The following is an 18247-nucleotide window of genomic DNA, read 5'->3' on the forward strand; positions in this document are numbered from 1 at the left end:
TGCTCATCCAGCTGGGATGTAATTTCATATTTATAGAGATAGTGGTGTGTTCTTTAGGACCGAGTCATCGGGTGGTTCATAGAAGAACTCTTTCAAGTGACTGACAGGAGTCAGATGACATCTGAGAGCACCCTCCCCACACACACACACACACACACACACACACACACGCTTTCATTGTAAACAGATCAAATCAGGAGGATGGGTGGCAGCATGTGAGGGGGCGGGGCCATGAGGCTTAGAGGATAGAGAGGGAATGCAAAAAAGCAGGAAAAGATGATCGGTAATCACAAGCAAGCAGAATTTGATTGTTTATTAATTAATCAAGGTACTCAATGAAGAGCCAGTAGAGTAGTTGAACTGACCAGGTCACTGAAAAAAGCCTGGAATTGCAATGAAATGTACAAATTTGACTAATTTGCTTCATGGTTTTTGTTCGAAACATTTCTGTCTTTGTCGAGCTAATTTCTTTTTATTCGAAAGCCTCTTCTTTACATGGAAAGAACGATTTGAATATTTTAGTTTGGCATTATTTAATGGAACAAAGAAATCCGTTCAGAGACATTTGTGACTGAAAACAAGTCCCCCTCTTAATAGTCATTATATTGGAGCAGGAGGTGATGGAATAACAAAAGCTCCCTGGCAGGGGCAGTTTGCAATGATTGTGCTCACTAAATCAGAGCCTCACTTGAGAACTCGCCTTTGAGGCTGGTGGGTAAGGACGTGTTCATGTGCAACCCTCATTTTCCCACTAAAAGGGTAAACACATATCTATGTTTAGCATGTGTGTCTTTGTCTCCACGTGTGTTTGAGACGTTACCGAGACGTCTTCACATCAGCATCGGAGCTCTGTTAAGCGTCTATGATGTAAGTGAGGCCTGTTCACGATGTCTGTCTCTTGTCTTTCTTCCAGTGGCCATCATGTTAAAGGATGACTACTTTGTTCGTGGAGCAGGCTTGCCAGGAAGATTTAAAGCAGAAAAAGTGGAGTTTCATTGGGGTCCCAGCAACGGATCAGAGGGCTCTGAGCACAGCATCAATGGCCGGCGCTACCCTGTGGAGGTAAACACACTCCTCTTACTCAGGAATAAATATCATCCTATATCTGAGACAGTTTCTCTGAGGTTTGATCCTGCAGCATGTGACTCTACCCAACTGTAGTGTGTCATAGAGCAAAACCTTTCCATATCTCAACCACAGACACTGTTTATCCCAAAACTCATTGACTCCGATACGAGGGAACCGAATATTGGACAGTGACTCCCACAGGTTTTTAGGACTTATTTCTGCAACACTCATTAGCTGACTGTGTCAACTAGGCAGCAAGAACACACACATACACACACGAACACACACGAACACACACACACACACATTTTCATCGAGTTTTATGCTTCACCTGTTCTAACCTTGTAATGTTCCCTGAAGGTTCTCAGTAGTTGTAATAGGGGAGTTCCTTAAGGAGGAAACTTGTTTCGGTGGATTTTCTTCGGGGAGTTTTTCTCCTTCGCTACAGTTGCAGAGCTGTTAGCGACATTACAGGAACCTTTAGTGTCATTTGGCTCCCTGCAACTTCTGCTGTTTTATTACATTAACAGGAACCTTTTGCTCACTCCATGTTATGGTCTCCTGGGAACATTTTAGGAACATTACTTGGTAACCTCCTTTGCACCTACACACCGTACATGTTGAGGACACTCTGGGAAGTTACACTGTGCAATTGTGGAGCATTTTTCCTGTAAGAAGCACTAATGAGATTTGTGTTATGTTCCAAAAGCCGTCTTTGTACACACTCAAAAATGGACACGTGAGACATGAACATTTGTGTGTACTCAGGGGTGAAAGTGAGCCGGAACGCAGTTCCGGTAAAATATTTGCGGCCGCAACAGAGTTCCGTTAAAAAAAAGAGGAGAAGGGAGCTGTCAAAATCCCATATTAAACAAAGAAAACGACATCTGAAGGCGGTTTCACACTGAACGCGGCAGACGGGTGGGGCGCAAGCACATGCAGCGCTACCGAGTTGCTGGGCTTGGTTTGCGCTCATGTGACGTCACAGCGCGCCCACATACACAATGAATGGACTTCCCCTGCACAGCCTGCGCCTTGCGCTGAGAGACGGACACGTGGGTCATGTTTCCAGCATTGTTAGCTTTGATTGGTTAAAACCACACGCCTTCTGCTTTCACGGAATGAAAAAAAGAGAAAGAAAACAAAACAGAGGGCAAAATCAAAGAACTCGGCTGGTGGCTACCTGCTTTGGCACAATGCAACGTAAAATAAGTGACAGGTTTAAGTGAAAATGTGACAGAGTTGAAGAAGCAGGAGAAAAAGTTAGCGAAATTAGACCCATGGAAGATTCAGACTCAGAGCCACTCATTGATGAGAGTGAGTTCCAGGGAGAGACTGTCTTTGTGGAGTCTGCCAGTGAGGACCTGCAAGAAGAAGAAATCATTGAGTGATATTGATGATCTGTTTTTTCATGTCTGCCTGTTCCCTGTTGTTAGCACTGTAGTGGGCAATTACTGTAAAAAGCAGTTTTGAAAGCATTTCCAGGGGTAGCGCAGGAAGGGTGGGGCTATGGGGGCTGCAGTTGTGTGGGGAACAGACACCCGAAAACTGTAATAAAAATCACCCAAAACCGAATAAAAACCGTAAAACTTCGTCGGCGGCGCGTGCCCTTTGGGCGCTGGCAAGACTTTTAAGCCATTCACCCCTGTGTGTATTTTCCTGTAGACTTTTGAAGAATGCGCCCAAGAAAGGTATATTTGTCGCCTCGCAGAGGCCAAAGGCTAAAGTGCATCTTCTGGAAAGGATACAAATTGAACTGAGGGGCTTTATAGGACCTTAGTAATATTTATCTTTAAAAATTATTAAGGTCTTTAATATTTCTAAGATGTTTCTGGATTTTTGGAAATTATCTTGCGACCTCACTCCCCCGCCCGGATCCCTACCTTGGGACCCCTGTGACAGAGTCAAAAAATAAAGGGTAAAACAGCGTAGATTGAAGAAAATAAAAGAACAAAATTACTTTGTAGTCCCGAAACTGACATCAGCTAAAGACACATTGATGTTGTGAGTCCCCTGGTCTCAGAACTGGTCTCTAATCCTAGTTTCTTTGAATGGTTCTGTTAGTTGCTTTATCCTCACTTTAGTTTCCACGGTTACATTTTAGGAAAGCATACTGCTGCTGTAGCACAAACACTTGCTTTCCAGGAAATACTGTGGCAATTACACAAACATAAAAAACCTGGCCAAACCTCTCAGCCTTGGTTTTTGGCACAGAGAGAAACTTCTCAGCGTCCAGCTTCTTCCACCAAACAGCCTCCAAACGGGTGTGTATTTAGAGACTTTTTATCTGTGTGTGTGTGTGTGTGTGTGTGTGTGTGTGTGTGTGTGTGTGTGTGTGTGTCAGATGTTGAAATGTCAGCCATCTCTCAGCTCAGAGCGCCGCCTCTGTGCTGTGGCCAGCCAAACAGATGAATATGTATTGTTTGACATTTCGTAGATCAGCACACTGACACTTCAGCTTGATATTGTAATCTTCTCCTTCCCTCCAAACTCATTTCACCCTCCCAAACATTTACACAAAGTGATATAAAGGTGCATTTGGATCTGAACTACTCGTGAATACATTTGTTCTCACTACTGGGGTTTTGAAATATTTCTTATCATGGAAGAATTAAGTAATTCCCCTAAAAGCATCAATTCTCTGATTTTATGATGAAGCCAGTTGTTTATAAATTGCCAGATTTATAAGATGCCACCTTCATTGATTTAGCACTCGTGTCGTCTGCAAGGAAGACTTCCATGTTGCACTTTTATGAAGTTCCAGTGAAAATAAAGTCGGTTTCCTCATATTGACTGAGCTTCTCTTCTCCACTGCTATTTCTCCAGGGATACGCCGCTGCATTGGGTTAGATTCAATATTGGTGGTGTGGCTCAGCTGAGATGAGTGCTCTAATGCTCTGGCTGAAACTGATATTTCTGATCTGAAGCGCCACGGACACAAGATTCTGTGCTGCTTTTATCATTGGTTAGCATTCTAGTGGACCTGGAGTGTGCAAATACACTCATTATCGAACTTTACTTTTTTATAAAAGCCATTGTAAATAACTGTGTTCCGTCTCGAAACTAACTTTTACTTTAAGATTCATGTATCTGGAATTTAAAAACTGCATGAAAGGTCTCTCACGAACACAAGTACAACAGGAATTCATCAGCGCTGTTTCGAATAGTTAAATGAACAAGAAAGTTACACATGTCAGTCTGTGTTTGTGTGGGAAACAGACGGATCATTCAGTCTACAGTCTCTTCTTATAACGGCTGTGGATGAATGAGCAGATGCAAGAGTAACTTTTCAAAAATGAGGACGAACAATATCCCTTTCTTCAATAATTAAACTATCAAAAAACATGTTTTCCACCCAAAGATTGAAAAAAACAAATAATGTTACATAGATCTCTGTGTTTTAAATATTTTAGTACAGGCCCGGAGTGGCTAATCGGGAGGGCCAGGACAATTCCAAGTGGGCCGGTCTGAGGCATGAAACTCCAGGGCTGAAAATGAGTCTCGCTCCGGCCCTGTTGAAGTACATCAGTGAGACAGAAAAAAAAATGTATAAAAAAATATGTAATTAGCTCAAAACCTCACACAATTGAGTACACGGACATATTTAGTCAACGACTGCATTTTTTTCTGTCTATCACACTACCTTAACGACACAAACTTGAGGCTACTTACACTGCAGGTCTCAATGCTTTTTGACTTTATGCCCTTCTTGGATTTTTTTTTTGACTGTTTATTTACTTGAACTTTAAAAAGAGACCCACATTTAAGAGGATGGTCGATGTACTTGCAAGTGACTCAATCAATATGGAGGAAATCATTTGAGCTCTTAATTTCCCAGATATGTACCTGCAGACTTGGCTGTTCATCTGCAGGCCTCGATCCAGTCTGGATCAGGCCTAGAGTGGCTGTTGATCGAACTGGACAAGTTGCAGATGGTGACATAAGAAATCAAAAGAGAGCTGACAGCTGGTCACCTGACACACCAGTGTCAGCACTCATCTGACAGACAATGCTGCAGGATTCAGCTCTGTCGTTTTTAGAGTTTGCTGTGATTATGGCGATTCAGAACAAAACTGTGTTTCACATGTGGAGAGCTGAAGACGTGGGGATTTTATTCATCCTTCCTGAGACAGAGAACGCGATCAGGAAGGGGGAGCAGGGGAGGACACAGCTCTTCTCCTGATCTTCAACAAGCTTTTTTCTGTACATCTGACATTGAGACCACAGTGAAATGTGTCACCAGTTATGTTTCAATAGATGTTTTTTACAGCTGTAACACTGACCTTACTGCAACAACAAGAAGCTGCTCGGCAGGCAAAAGTTGGGGTGAAATGACTGTGGAAAAGGATTTCTTGGGTGTGAGGCAGATGGATGAATTCATAGATTTATCAGTACTGAGCAATGATTGTTGATGCCTATAATAGGCAGGTGACTTACTGACTGTCTATTGGTTTGAGTCTTCATCCTCCATGATGTATCTCAGGGGCACGCCGTAACCATAGCTACCGCTTGTACTGTGTGCTTCCTCATCATCAAATGCTACAATCTGACTCGCAATGATTCAAAGATCAGATTCATACGTGAGTCATTTCCACGTGTGATGGGGGTCTGAAAGGCCTGCTGCAGCACTTTCACACAGGCTATCATCCCCTGGTACGGCTATGATGCTGTGTTTTATATCCTCACTTTAGATTTCTTCTATTTCAACCCTGGAGAACACTGCAGCTGCTCCTGTCCCACAAAAACACAGCAGTGACCAAAGTTCCATCACAAAATCAGGTCAGGAGGAAATGGATCAGTACATTTGAAAAGTGGATCACACACGGTGCAGCGGGACAAAAGCAGCCTCAGGCAGACCAACCCCTGAGGCTAAAAGGATCACATGACCTCTGAGTTTGGCGAAATACAGTTGGTAGTTTGTAGCAAAATTTTTACCTCACAAATTACAGGGGGGCAGCATGGCTTAGAGGTGGCCATCTAGCACTGAAATGTTGCTGGTTCAATCCTAATTTCCCCTGGTGACCATGTCCAAGTGTCCTTGAGCAAGACACTGAACCCCTAATTGCTCCTGATGGCCTTGTGACGGACTGGTGACCCGTCCAGGGTCTGCCTCTCGCCCATTGTCAGTTGGCATAGGCTCCAGCCCCCCCCCCCCCACACACACACACACACATGCACCCTAAACAGATTGGTGGTATAGAAAAATGGATGGATGGAATTACTTACACAGAAGATTATCAAAGGATTACAAACCCAGATAATTGGGAGAATCATGCAAAGAACCTTGTGCAATCATCACAAATCACTCGAGATCCTCAGGTAATATTAGTCCAGAGTGAATAGAGCTTAGAAAACCAAGACTTTCAGTCCATCAGCAACCCAAGGAGGCACGTTCTTGTCATTTTATGTAAAGCTACACGGACACTACATGTATGTTGGCCAACCAGGATGAGCTAGAGCACATGGTGGAGCTTCAGCAGGCACTTAGGTACCTGGTACTTTAATATAAAAGAGTACAGTGTGATTTACCTTGTTATATTTGCATATCCTATAATGTAATTACTTTTCATATCATATGATTTGAAAGAGACTAGATTGCAGGTCTTTTTTTCCTTTATGGACCAATCCAAGCATCTGTACCATAACATCATAAACAGAATAGCATCCAAATCACAGTCTTGGCTTATGTGTCTTTTTTGGAATCTAAAATGACCCCCACTCATTTTTTTTTGTTTACATCAAGGATAAAATGTTTTAAAAAAATGGAATTAAATTCTAGGGAGTTTATTACTTTCGTCAGCGAAGTCGCTCACAGAGTCAGAATAGTGGTGGGTGTGTGGAGCCTGTAAAGCTCTCAGCGTGGCCTCTGATGCTGCTTCATACAGCCGCAGCCGCAGCGGCGAGATAGGAGCAGGGTTTGATTGCTGTCTAGCCCCTGGTTCAACTTTATTGCCTGCCTGCTATATTGCACAATGTTATCTCTGCAGGGAGAGAATGGAAAACTAATATATGGACACACATGCATGCATACACACACACAAGCACACACACACACACCCCTCCTTATGTCCACAGTGCAGACAGCAGGCCCAGGACTGTCGACAAGGGTGGCCATCTCAAACATGGATAATCAGATCAGAACATTCAATTTCCTTTTACATTGTTTTTGGAGGAAATCTCAGCAGAGAATGTTTCTGAAAATCTGCAAATACAACCGAAGCCATTTGAACGGTGAGAGACTCGGCTCGGTTGGGAGGGAAATATGTTTCGATGATAAAGCTTAGATAGCGTTAGAGAATGATGTCATGTATCAGAAACTCCATTCCTCCATCTTTTAACTTTCTCTTTCTTCATAAACACAGAAATAAATGATACAAATATAAGTACAAAAAAACAAACAAAAAACTGACGTTTGAAAAGTTGGAGCCAGCCAGCACTGGATGATGTATTGTCCTGATAAATGTCTTGTTGCTGGGGTCTCATTTCCCATCAAACTGGTGCTTGTTCTTAAGACGTAACCATGGTTCACAAGATGTGGTGTTTCATAAAGAATTCACTGTGGGTGAGAATGATCAGAATAATTCAAAATTTGGTTCACAAATGGACTGCCATGGATTTGTGATGGCGGAAAGAGGACCCAATAGCACACGACCTGGTGTTCAACAACAACAACAAAAAGATTTAAATCTTCAAAAAAGGACAAGGTATCAACTCAGGTGGTGAAAGAAACAAATGGAAGGAGACAGAATTAAAGTATTAACAAAAGACAAAGTTCAAAACACGGAGGAGCAGGGACCATGCATGGGTGGGTGACAAAGTAGACGGTGGCAACAGGAACCATGACAAGAAACAAATGACTATGACAGAGACTACAGCAAGGAGCTACAACAAAGACGAGACGCAATGAGTAACCCTCCCCCCCCAGACGAGGGCAAACACACAGGTCAAATACACTGGGGAAATGAGACACAGGTGGTGCAAATAACACAGGTGAAACAAAAGAGGTAATCACAGGAGGCAACGCTGGAAGACGCAAACTACCAAATAAAACAGGACCAACACAGGGATTGTAATACGGACAAGTTCCCTGTCTGTTGGAAAGGCCTAACGTCAGATTTTAGACATGTAGGATCTTACATTTTAGCATGGAGGTCATTTTATACCCCTGTATTTACCCCCCGGTCCAGACAGTCGTTTGGCTTCGTCCTGATTTGGTACTGTTGGGTCCGATGTTCATGTCAGAAAATCTAGGTTTGTATGATAGTGTTGTAGTGTCTTAAATCAGGCCGACATGGGAACATGAAGGAGGAGCAGAGCTGTGGCTAATGAACACTGATGAACTGGCAGGCGATCACACAAGACAAAGGAGGGAAACAAGCAAGGCAAGAGGCCACAGAAGCTTATTACAAAATAAAACAGGGAAGGACTGCAATAGGGAAACAAGACAGTGTAATCTAGAAAGACACACAAGAGAAAAACAAGGAACAATATCAAACAAATACCCTGAGTCCCAAATGAAAAGTCCATGATTAAAAACAATACAAAACTCAAAAACAATACAAACAGAGCGGTGACCTCATCGGGTAGTGGTGTCAGCATCACACAGCGTCACCCACGCTGGGAGGAAAAGTCTGTTGACAGTGAAACCTCTTGTAGTTTGTGCGTTTTATTACCTGTAGCTGAACTGCAAATGTTGTGTTGAATGGCTCAAGTTTGTAGAAAAATAATCTAGTTTGAGAGGTTCAGAGGGAAGCAGCTGTGGGGCAGCCTCTGCTTCACCAAGCTTGTGCAGAAAATAATCCATTCAAACATGAAGCAAAGGCCAGAATACAGGGGGCTCATGTGACAGTGCAGCTCCTGAAGGGTTTGTTGAAATGTGAAAAATAAACAGAATTTCTGTCAAGGCCTGGTTACTACTAACTTCCCATTTGGTTTTTAAAACAATGGATGGCATGGAGGTAGAGTGGCCCTCTAGTAACCGAAGGGTCGTGGGTCTGCTTCCCCTGTAGCCTCCGTCCATTTTCTTCCACTTAGCCCATTAAGGGTCACAGGGGGTGGAGCCTATCCCAGCAGCTTTCGGGCAAGAGGCGGCATTCACCGTGGACGGGTCACCAGTCCATCACAGGGTTAACACATATAGACAGACAACCATTCATGGTCAATTCCGAGTATCAATCAGCCTCGTCCCCTCTTGATGTCTTTGGACTCTGGAGTACCAGAGAGAACCCACGCAGGCACAGGGAGAACATGCAGACTCCACCCAGAAAGACCCCGTGCTCCAGCCGGGGCTCAAACCCTCTTGCTGTGAGGAGACAGTGCTGACCACTGCACCACCTCCCTGTAGCCTCTTTCAACTGAACCGCTGATAGGTCCTGATGATGCCCAGTGTGTGAACCAGGAAACACCATAAAGCGCTTTGGAGAAAATTTTATACAAACATAAGCACAGTCCATGAACAACACAACATGGGACATTCACAAAGTGGGAAACAGACAAGAAAACCCCTCCTGAGGCAGAGAAAAAAATAAAACAGAATAAAGCTGAGGTCTGAGACTCCTCAGGTACAATTTACAGCTCCTGACGAGAGAGGCTGAGGGACCGAGACCCTCTGGCTGTCACAAGTTCCATGACCTGTCCAGGTTTTTCATGACCATATGAACCCTGACAAACACTCGTTGATGGTTTAATGTCACTCAAAGCAACGTCCAGCTGCCAAATCAGCTGCGGTAGGTGTTTTCTGCCTTTGTCTGCTGACCTTCAGTGTTTGTGTGATGAGGTTTTCCCAGCTGTTCTGAATACAGGAGCTGTTACAGTTGAATTGATTGATATAAATGATCTTTATACATCAGGTTCATTAAAATGTCACTTCATATTATTTCCTACTTAAATAAGTCAAAGAGTGAACAGTAGATTTGTCGCTGCTGCAAGTTAGCATTTTTCATTCAGACCGGTTTGCTTTCACACAATCACTTTGTCAAGTGCACCACATTTATTCATCTGTTGTTCTATAAACCTGCTCACCATCCACTCCCTGAACTCCTGCAGTTGTATCCGCACCTTTCCTTTCCACTCTCGTCCATTTCAAAGGGCCTGTGATGTCATCGAAAACCGTCTGACTACAGCGTACAGCGTTGGTGCCCCTTTTTTATGTCATGGCAGTTTAATCCCCCGTCACCCCCATGTGTGAGTTCATAAAATGAATGGCTTCAGTAAACTTTCTATATTTGCTTGATTTCCTTTCACACCGCAAACCAAATCCACCACGGTCCTCTTGAAAACCAAAGTTCTTGGCGGGGCCTTTATCTTTTTCGCTTGCATGTTCTTCTTCTTTCCCTGCAGCGGCCCTGAGCAGCTCCCTGTCGGTCAGAGAGCAGCGGTGAAGAGGAGTGTTCCTGTGCTTTTTCTGAGCGCTCCACATGAATGACGTATGATTTACAAGCATTGCCATTTAGTAATTGTAGCACAATGGGGCCCTTGAATGGCTTGATGAAGTGGGGACCCACTGTTCCCCTACCTGCTGCTTTAAACAGTAATGCTCTGATTAATATGCCAAGCACAGAACTGCCAGGCAGCAACCACACTCAGCTGGAGTGTGTCACCCAACACTCACAAGGGGGGGGGGGGAGGGGTGGATGGACACCCCATCCAAGCCCCAAACATACGCATTCATCCTCGTGTTTTGATTCGTCTGTTTGGGATGATGAAAGAAAAGACATTTGTTACCAAGAGGAAATAGTTTACGGTTACTAAAGAACATTCAAGGTGACTGTTAAATTATCCTGACAGGATATTAGCTGGCCACTCAAGGACGATATGAAATCCCCACTTTTATTCTATTTATATTTTTTTGCCTTCACATCAAAATATTGCATTCCCCCCCATTTCAGAATAAAATCTCTGCATGTATTTCTTTTGACAGGAAGTTTTTTTCGTAATACGAGTTTCACTCTCACAAGATCCAAACGGATCCACAGAGAAAACTGTTCTTGCACAGGCGCCAAGAATGTGATTTTATTTTTAAGTTTTTTTATTACAAGATACTTAAACTCCTTTTCTTTTCCCATGAGAAGCTGCTAGATCTTTTCATTTTAAGAAAATTCAGAATGCTGCAGATTTTGAATTGCGAAGCATTTTCAATATCTTGCAAAGTTTTGACGTTATAAAAAAGTAATTTTTATATTTCCATATTTTATCACAAAATAGAGATTAGTTTGTAAATCCTAATCTGTATGTTGACATTTTATGTCAATATGAAGCCACAGCTACAGGACCACCCATGGTTAATCAGCTCATAACTATTCCTACAGTATATAGGCATTATCATGCTACTTCAAATTTGATACCCATAATATTTTTTTGTATGTGTCAAACAGGAATTTTGAATGCATTTTCAAATTTATACCAACATATGGAATCCTGAAGTGACCTCAAAGGGAATTTTTATTTTTATTTGGATGCCACGAGACAGATTTGTTAACCTCACTTTAGCTCATTTGCTTCTTCCCCTGAAAAGTTATAGCTTGTGACCACAAATAAATTTAACTGATGCAGTCGTCCTAACGCGCCCTGCAGTGTGAGGGTCTTATTTTCACTTCATTAGCATCCTTAGTTTTCCTGACATGTTTACTCAAACAAGAAGCGCAACAAAAATGTATCAATGATAAGTGTAACTGTTGGCTCATCAGAGCGTCCTTTTATAACCTCAACATTTACATTTAATACTTTCTCTGTTTATTGGGATTCAAGACTTTTGACATTTCCTTCTTCCTTGTTGAAGGGATCTCCTATCAACTACGGGTCTGACATCTCGACAGGTCTCAAACCCTTCAGCACCTGTTTATCATTCCTTTTTGTGTTGGGTAAACTGTGTCGCCACGACATTCAGCTATGTTGAAAGGGTACGAGAGTGGAACAATTAATTTCCGGTATCACAACAAAGTACAGTAAAGTAGTTGGTACCGTGTGGAGGAAAAGTGGCATATGGCTACCTCCCACAATGGCGCCTCCTATGTCCAACCCCCCCTGAGCAGGTGAGGATGCTATCAGGGCTAGCTGGCCAAGGCGCTAAGCTATCCATTCTGTCTGACTGCCTCTTGCCAAGGCTCATTTTTATCTCCACCGCCTCCCAAGCCTCGCAGACGTGATAAACGAGAGGAGCAAAGGATGAAAAGATGGAGGAGGAAGGGACTAATGTGTGTGTGTGTGTGTGTGTGTGTGTGTGTGTGTGTGTGTGGCTCCTGAACTTGCTCTGCCAGCTTTTACCCACCTGCCTAGATAAAAGAGGCACTGTAAATTAACACGCGATAGGGGGGCTAAGAGCAAGGGCGGGGTGTCACTGTGTGTGTGTGTGTGTGTGCGTTGATTGGGGGGTTGTATATTCATAGGCACACATGTACGTGCACAAAGACACACACATGCTCTCTTTCTTTGCTTTGCCGCAGGTATCACAGATAAAGATGTGTCATTGATGAATAGGATTTTATTTCCCATCAACCTTTGCTGTGTGGGAAATGGAAAGCGCTCCACGGCCCCTAAATCATCAGATGAATAATGATAACACCGGATAGTAGTTTTCATTTCTTTGCACCATTTGTCTACATAGTGCCGTATGCAAACTGTTTGTTTCTATCCGTGCCTGTGGTGTGTGTATAGTTTGGGGGTTTTATCATCACAGCCGAACACGAGTGCTGAGTTTCCAAAACTGTGGTGCAGATGCTGAAACTTGTCTTTTTACCTTGTTTAAACACCCCGGAGGGCATTGAGCCTCTTATTAATCCAACATGGAGGCTGATTTACAAGGGAGGAAAAACACCACCGTCCATCCTCTTCTTTCACTCCCCAGAGAAAACTACCTTCTGTCACATATTTATATACATATTTTCTTTGTTTAATAGATTCTGGCAGTCATTTCCTGGCTGTGCAGTTCAGGACACACAGCGTGATATTCAATGTACTCAGCAAGAATAGCATCATTTATTTACACTTGTAAACAGATGTCATAAACTTTAATTTGGCACGGATTTATTCAACAATTACATTAGACAATCAAACCCGCCGCTGCCCTACGTGGCCTTTCACAATATCACTTCAGTTTATAAACTACAAGCATGGCCGGTCATGGAGCTCAGTCTGAACACAGGTGAAGAAAGAGGCTTGAAGTAAAGCAAACTTTTTCTGCTGATACAGCAGCCAGAAGCAAAACACATTTTACTCCTGCTGGGAGTTTAATGTGATAGAAGGTGAAACCATCCTCAGGTCCCCGGTGACCGAATGTTGATGGAGCTGGAAAACTATGTGGCCACAGGTGTGACATTTTGCTTGTAATCTAATGAAAGCAGCAAAAATCTATATTTTTTGTATGAATAATGGATTAAATGCTGAAGATGTCACTCATCCTCTTGGCACACAAAAGTTCTTAACATCTGTGAGCTTACTGTTTAGGTTTGGCCAGTTTTGTTTTATTTCGGTTGTCTCTCCGATCCCAGCGAGGGAATCTGTCTGCCATTTTTCTTTACTTGTTGATTTTGTAATTTTCACGTTTTTATGCCGCCACACCACCCATAGCTATGTTTTCGTGTTTTTTTTATTCTATGTTTTTTTTGTTTCTGACGCCACACAAACGTCCACTGAGACTCAATGATGACGTAAAAAGATTTTAGGGATGGTCAGAGATCAAGGTCACTGTTAAGGTCTGGTTGGATTTAGGCACGAAATTAAGGACAAAGGGGGGAGCCTCGATCCGGTCATCAGATAACTAAATAAATGATGATGTTACAGTCCATGTAGATGGATAACCATGAACAATTTACCAGCATCAAGGTTAAATAAACAAGACTAGGTGAAAATTATGGTGGTAATTCATTTCATCATCATTATAGAAACTGGAATGCATGATTAAATGGCAAGTCACAAAATTACACATTCCCTGCTGTGACAAACAGCCTTAAAATGGCAACTGCCAGCTTTTCGTGGACGAACCCAAATGTGACTTTTGACCTGCTGTCGGCGCTCAGAAGAGATGGTGCTGCTGCCAGGATCAGTGGCTCATCCACTACCCAGGTGCAGAGCATCTAGATGCTGCGCTGACAGCAGGGTCAGTCTGTGGCTGCAGGACCTGGAGCTCACCATTCACTCTCTGGACGCCAGCACCGTCACACTGCCGGGCCCGCTGCCTGGACAGGAGCCTCAGCGCCAGGTCTGAGTGGTCACACAGCTGCAGCAAAATCCCTGATTTTCTGAAGGAAGGCCGAGCAGGAGGATTGCCGATGACTGATGTGTCACATTAATGAAATGTCATACAAACCTGAAAATCTTCAGAAATATGACTGGTTGACCAGCAGCTGAAAATCAGCTTTAGTACGCCATCACTTCCTAGCTGCCATTGCTGGATGTTTTGTTACATGATGCAATTGAACAGGAGTAGGGTATGTGACATTCTACTCACCGGAACACGTTTCTGTATGATGCTCATTTACTGCAGTATGACAGATCTCATCATGGCTCCTCATGTGTTTGGTCCATGGAAACACCTGGGGGACACTTGCAGGTCTCACCAGAGGCTTGGAACACACATTTATGTTGTTACATTCCGCAGAAATATGTACTACATATGCGTTCTCACTCCTTTTATCATGTCTCACAACCAGCAACAGGGCCGCACGGTGGTGCAGTGGTCAGCACTGTCGACTCACAGCAAGAAGGTTCCGGGTTCAAGTCCCGGCTGGAGCACGGGATCTTTCCGTGTGGAGTCTGCATGTTCTCCCTGTGCGTGCGTGGGTTCTCTCTGGTACTCCGGCTTCTTCCGACAGTCCAGCGACATGCAATTGGGGACCAGGTTAATCCAGACTCTAAATTGACCGTAGGCGTGGCTGTGAGTGTGAATGGTTGTTTGCCTTTGTATGTGCCCTGCGATGGACTGGCGACCTGTCCAGGGTGAACCCCGCCTCTCGCCCGTAGCCACTGGGATAGGCTCCAGCCCCTCGGCAACCCTTAATGGGAATAAGCGGAAGAAAATGGATGGATGGATGGACAACCAGCAACATTAGCTCAAAAGTGATTGAATGCTAATGTTAGCTGATGGATTAACCAGCATGTTGTCTCACCTTGAATGCAGCCTCATGTATCTCTGTAGTTTTACAAGCCAAGTTTTTTTTCACAAGTTGTAGCTTCCCAGCCTGAATATGTCATCATAGGAACGTCGCTGCTGTATGAACATCGTCTATTGTGTGGTGATTCATTTATTTCTTCAGCCACGTACAATGGTCATGCAAACAGTAAATGCAAACATGTACAGTTTGGACTCTGAGCATGAGTGATAAATGCTGAATCATTGTATAATAATAATAATACAAGTCAGTAATGACTCAGCTGTTACACAACATCTATTTTTATCATGCGAATTAGTATTGCTGTAAGGTATGATAGGGTAAATTAAAGATAATAGCTGGGGTTACAAAACATTCAGCATTCAATGGCCTATGGTAAAATGTCGAGTCAGTGCCCTTGTATGAAAGCTGCTCTATACATCCATCCAGCTCCTCGGCTTCCATATTGCCTGAGTTCCCACCTCATTAATAAAGGGCTTTAGAATTTAACCATCTGGACAGTTTCAATGAAAATTATTTTGGGTCCCCTTTATTAGTTTATATTGCAATGTGATGACGGAAAGCGTCACTCCAGGTCTTGCCTGGGCCTCATGTACGCGCCGTTTTTTTCATCAGTGACTTTTCCACTGACATATTGAAAGTTTTACATGTAATTTCTTAGAAGGAGGTGAGGTCGCCCTGATTCTTGCCTCAGTACCAGTAGTTGTTTTATTAAATCTGACGACTGTTTTGCTGGGACTACTTGGTCCTCGTTATTAAGCGTGTGCATACTCCCACTGGGTTAAACTCTTGTCTTCCGGGTCATTGTAAATTGATGGTGGACTGGCTGCTGCGTTTGTGGAGTACTGGAACAAATGACCAACTTCCTTATGTTTCTGATAAGAACCTCAGAGGTGGATTTAGTTAAAAAGCTATGAAAATATTTTGCTTTTGAGCAAATTCATGTCTAATGTCTGTGACTGGAACACCAAAGTCCCAGATGTGAATGTAGCATTGACGTCACAGACTGAAGCTTCCTTGAATTATTTTTAATTTATTTATGAATGGTTATTGTAGATATTCTGTATTGTGTGTGTGTGTGTGTGTGCAGAGTGTATACAGAAGGCAAAGTGATGCAGTGTGACATATGTGACAGGAGAGAAGAATACTGAATGGATGGATGCAGAGGGACGGGATGAAATACAACATTTGGCCTCTCCTCCTGCAGCACGACACAAGAACATCAAGTAACTGGATGTTGCAGGCTTCCATGTTGAGGTGCACAGCACATAAGCACATTAGGGCAGTGGGGGTTGTTTCCCTGCACTCTTGATCTCACTAGTAATGTTATCCTCGGACATATTCATGCCTTATTCCTATATCCAGCCATGCCCCCTTATGTTATTTGTGCTCTCCTTATTTATTGCATTTTCTTTTTTCTCCCTCTCCCCTATGCTCTCTCTCTCTCTCTCCCTCTCTCTCTCTCTCTGTCTCTCTCTCAGCCAGCTACATTCCATTAAACCTTCAAAGATAACTGATGACTGCCAGGCTGCACTCCCTATTTTTATATATATATATATAAATAAATAAATATATATATTTCTCTTTTATTTATGTTTGGCCTTCCCTCCAGATAGGGAGCACATGCCATTCCTAACATAATGTTGTATTTCCCAGTGCCTGTCCTCAACGACACCAAAAACAAACAAAAAAAACCACTCATTTTTTAAAAGCCCAATGCTACCTAGAGGGCAAATAGATACTGTCCCAGATGCTGAACCCATTTTATATCATTTTTAATAATCCAACTTGCTGATACAGTACGTGCAGCCCCCTTTTCCCATTTTTTTCCTTTTTTCTTCTTTTTTGGAAAAAGCAATATTTAGCCTCCCTTATTTTTATGAAAAAGTAACACCCACGAAATTGAAAAAGCCACAGCTGACTCTCAGGGTCATTTCTCACATAATGCATTTCAATTGGGTTCCTAAGATAGATTGCGCGAGGTCGCAGTGTGCTCTAAACATATCTTATAACCCAGATAGTACAGCTCCGTCCCTGCATCTCTGATCTGTTTTGTGAAGCCGTAGCAGTGAGGGAGATGAAAGGTAGCATGTGTGTTGCGTCAGCGACCAGCAACACTACATCTTATGGCCTTCTTTGATGGACACACTTTTTCCAGCTCCGACAGTCTGAGGAATTTGAAACCCTGCAGTGCAGCTCAGATCGGGAGAGGCTGCATCAAACCTTCTTCTTGATGTCCTCGCTGTCTACTCTCAGCAAGGATGTGCACTCCATGTGGTGCATTCTGTTGTCTGTTTTCACACAAAGCCTTGCTTATGTCGCCTCAGATCTGTCAGCTCCTCAGGGGAGATCAGGGGCCGCGGTGCCCAGCCTCACAGCACTCTCAGCAGGGTCGTGGCAGCATTGGCAGCCCAGAGTACCTCCTGCCTTACATTTTCATCCTGAGGCAACAGAGATGTCTGTCCCAGGAGACGCTTGAAGGCGGATGAAAGGGATAAGCATGACACATGTTTCTAAACCATTGTCTAATGGCAAGAAACTGAGGTGAGACTTGGAGGACAGGGGCCTTCCTCATGAGGCTCAGAAAAAGGAATTACATCATTACTACATCTGTGACTTCTGAGTCTGGAACCACTGATTGGGTGATGAGAGAAGCGTGTACAGAGAGTTGGAATGATTCAATATTTCTGACGCAGCCTGTTGTCCTACATTTAAGTTGTTACTGTATAGTTGTAGTGTATTGTTATGTTAACAATTATAGGACCTGATTTTATTTAAACACCAACTTCACTGATGATGCTCATTCTTCCATTTTCTTCTGGGTGTGCTTCGTAAGTTCTGAGATGTTATGGTATGAACATTTAACGTCATGATTGTTGTCACCAAAATCACTGATATTATCATGATATTGTTAAAATGTGCAGAAAAAAATGTTCAAAAAGCACTGAGATACACACATTTAAATGTCAGAGATCAGATTCAAGATTAAAGGAAGAACTCCAGATCAAAGTCAGAATTCCTGATGATGCCATAAGGGAGCTTTCACAGTCTTTGATCTCAGAGGCACTTCAAAG

General features: G+C 43.1%; 1 protein-coding gene across 3 annotated transcripts in view; it reads left to right on the plus strand.

The window, feature by feature from the left end:
* LOC147267412 (receptor-type tyrosine-protein phosphatase gamma-like) overlaps window positions 1-18247 on the plus strand; it is a 508446-nt gene that overhangs the window by 307178 nt on the left and 183021 nt on the right. For all 3 annotated transcript variants that reach the window (XM_086198300.1, XM_086198303.1, XM_086198302.1), the window contains exon 4: window positions 914-1062. In XM_086198300.1, the coding sequence (XP_086054426.1) occupies window positions 914-1062 (149 nt within the window). The remainder of the gene's footprint in view (window positions 1-913; window positions 1063-18247) is intronic.

The sequence above is a fragment of the Aulostomus chinensis genome, chromosome 3, assembly GCF_037954235.1.
Source record: "Aulostomus chinensis isolate RoL2024-O1b breed Wild chromosome 3, RoL_Achi_v1.0, whole genome shotgun sequence".
Lineage (NCBI taxonomy): Eukaryota > Metazoa > Chordata > Actinopteri > Syngnathiformes > Aulostomidae > Aulostomus > Aulostomus chinensis.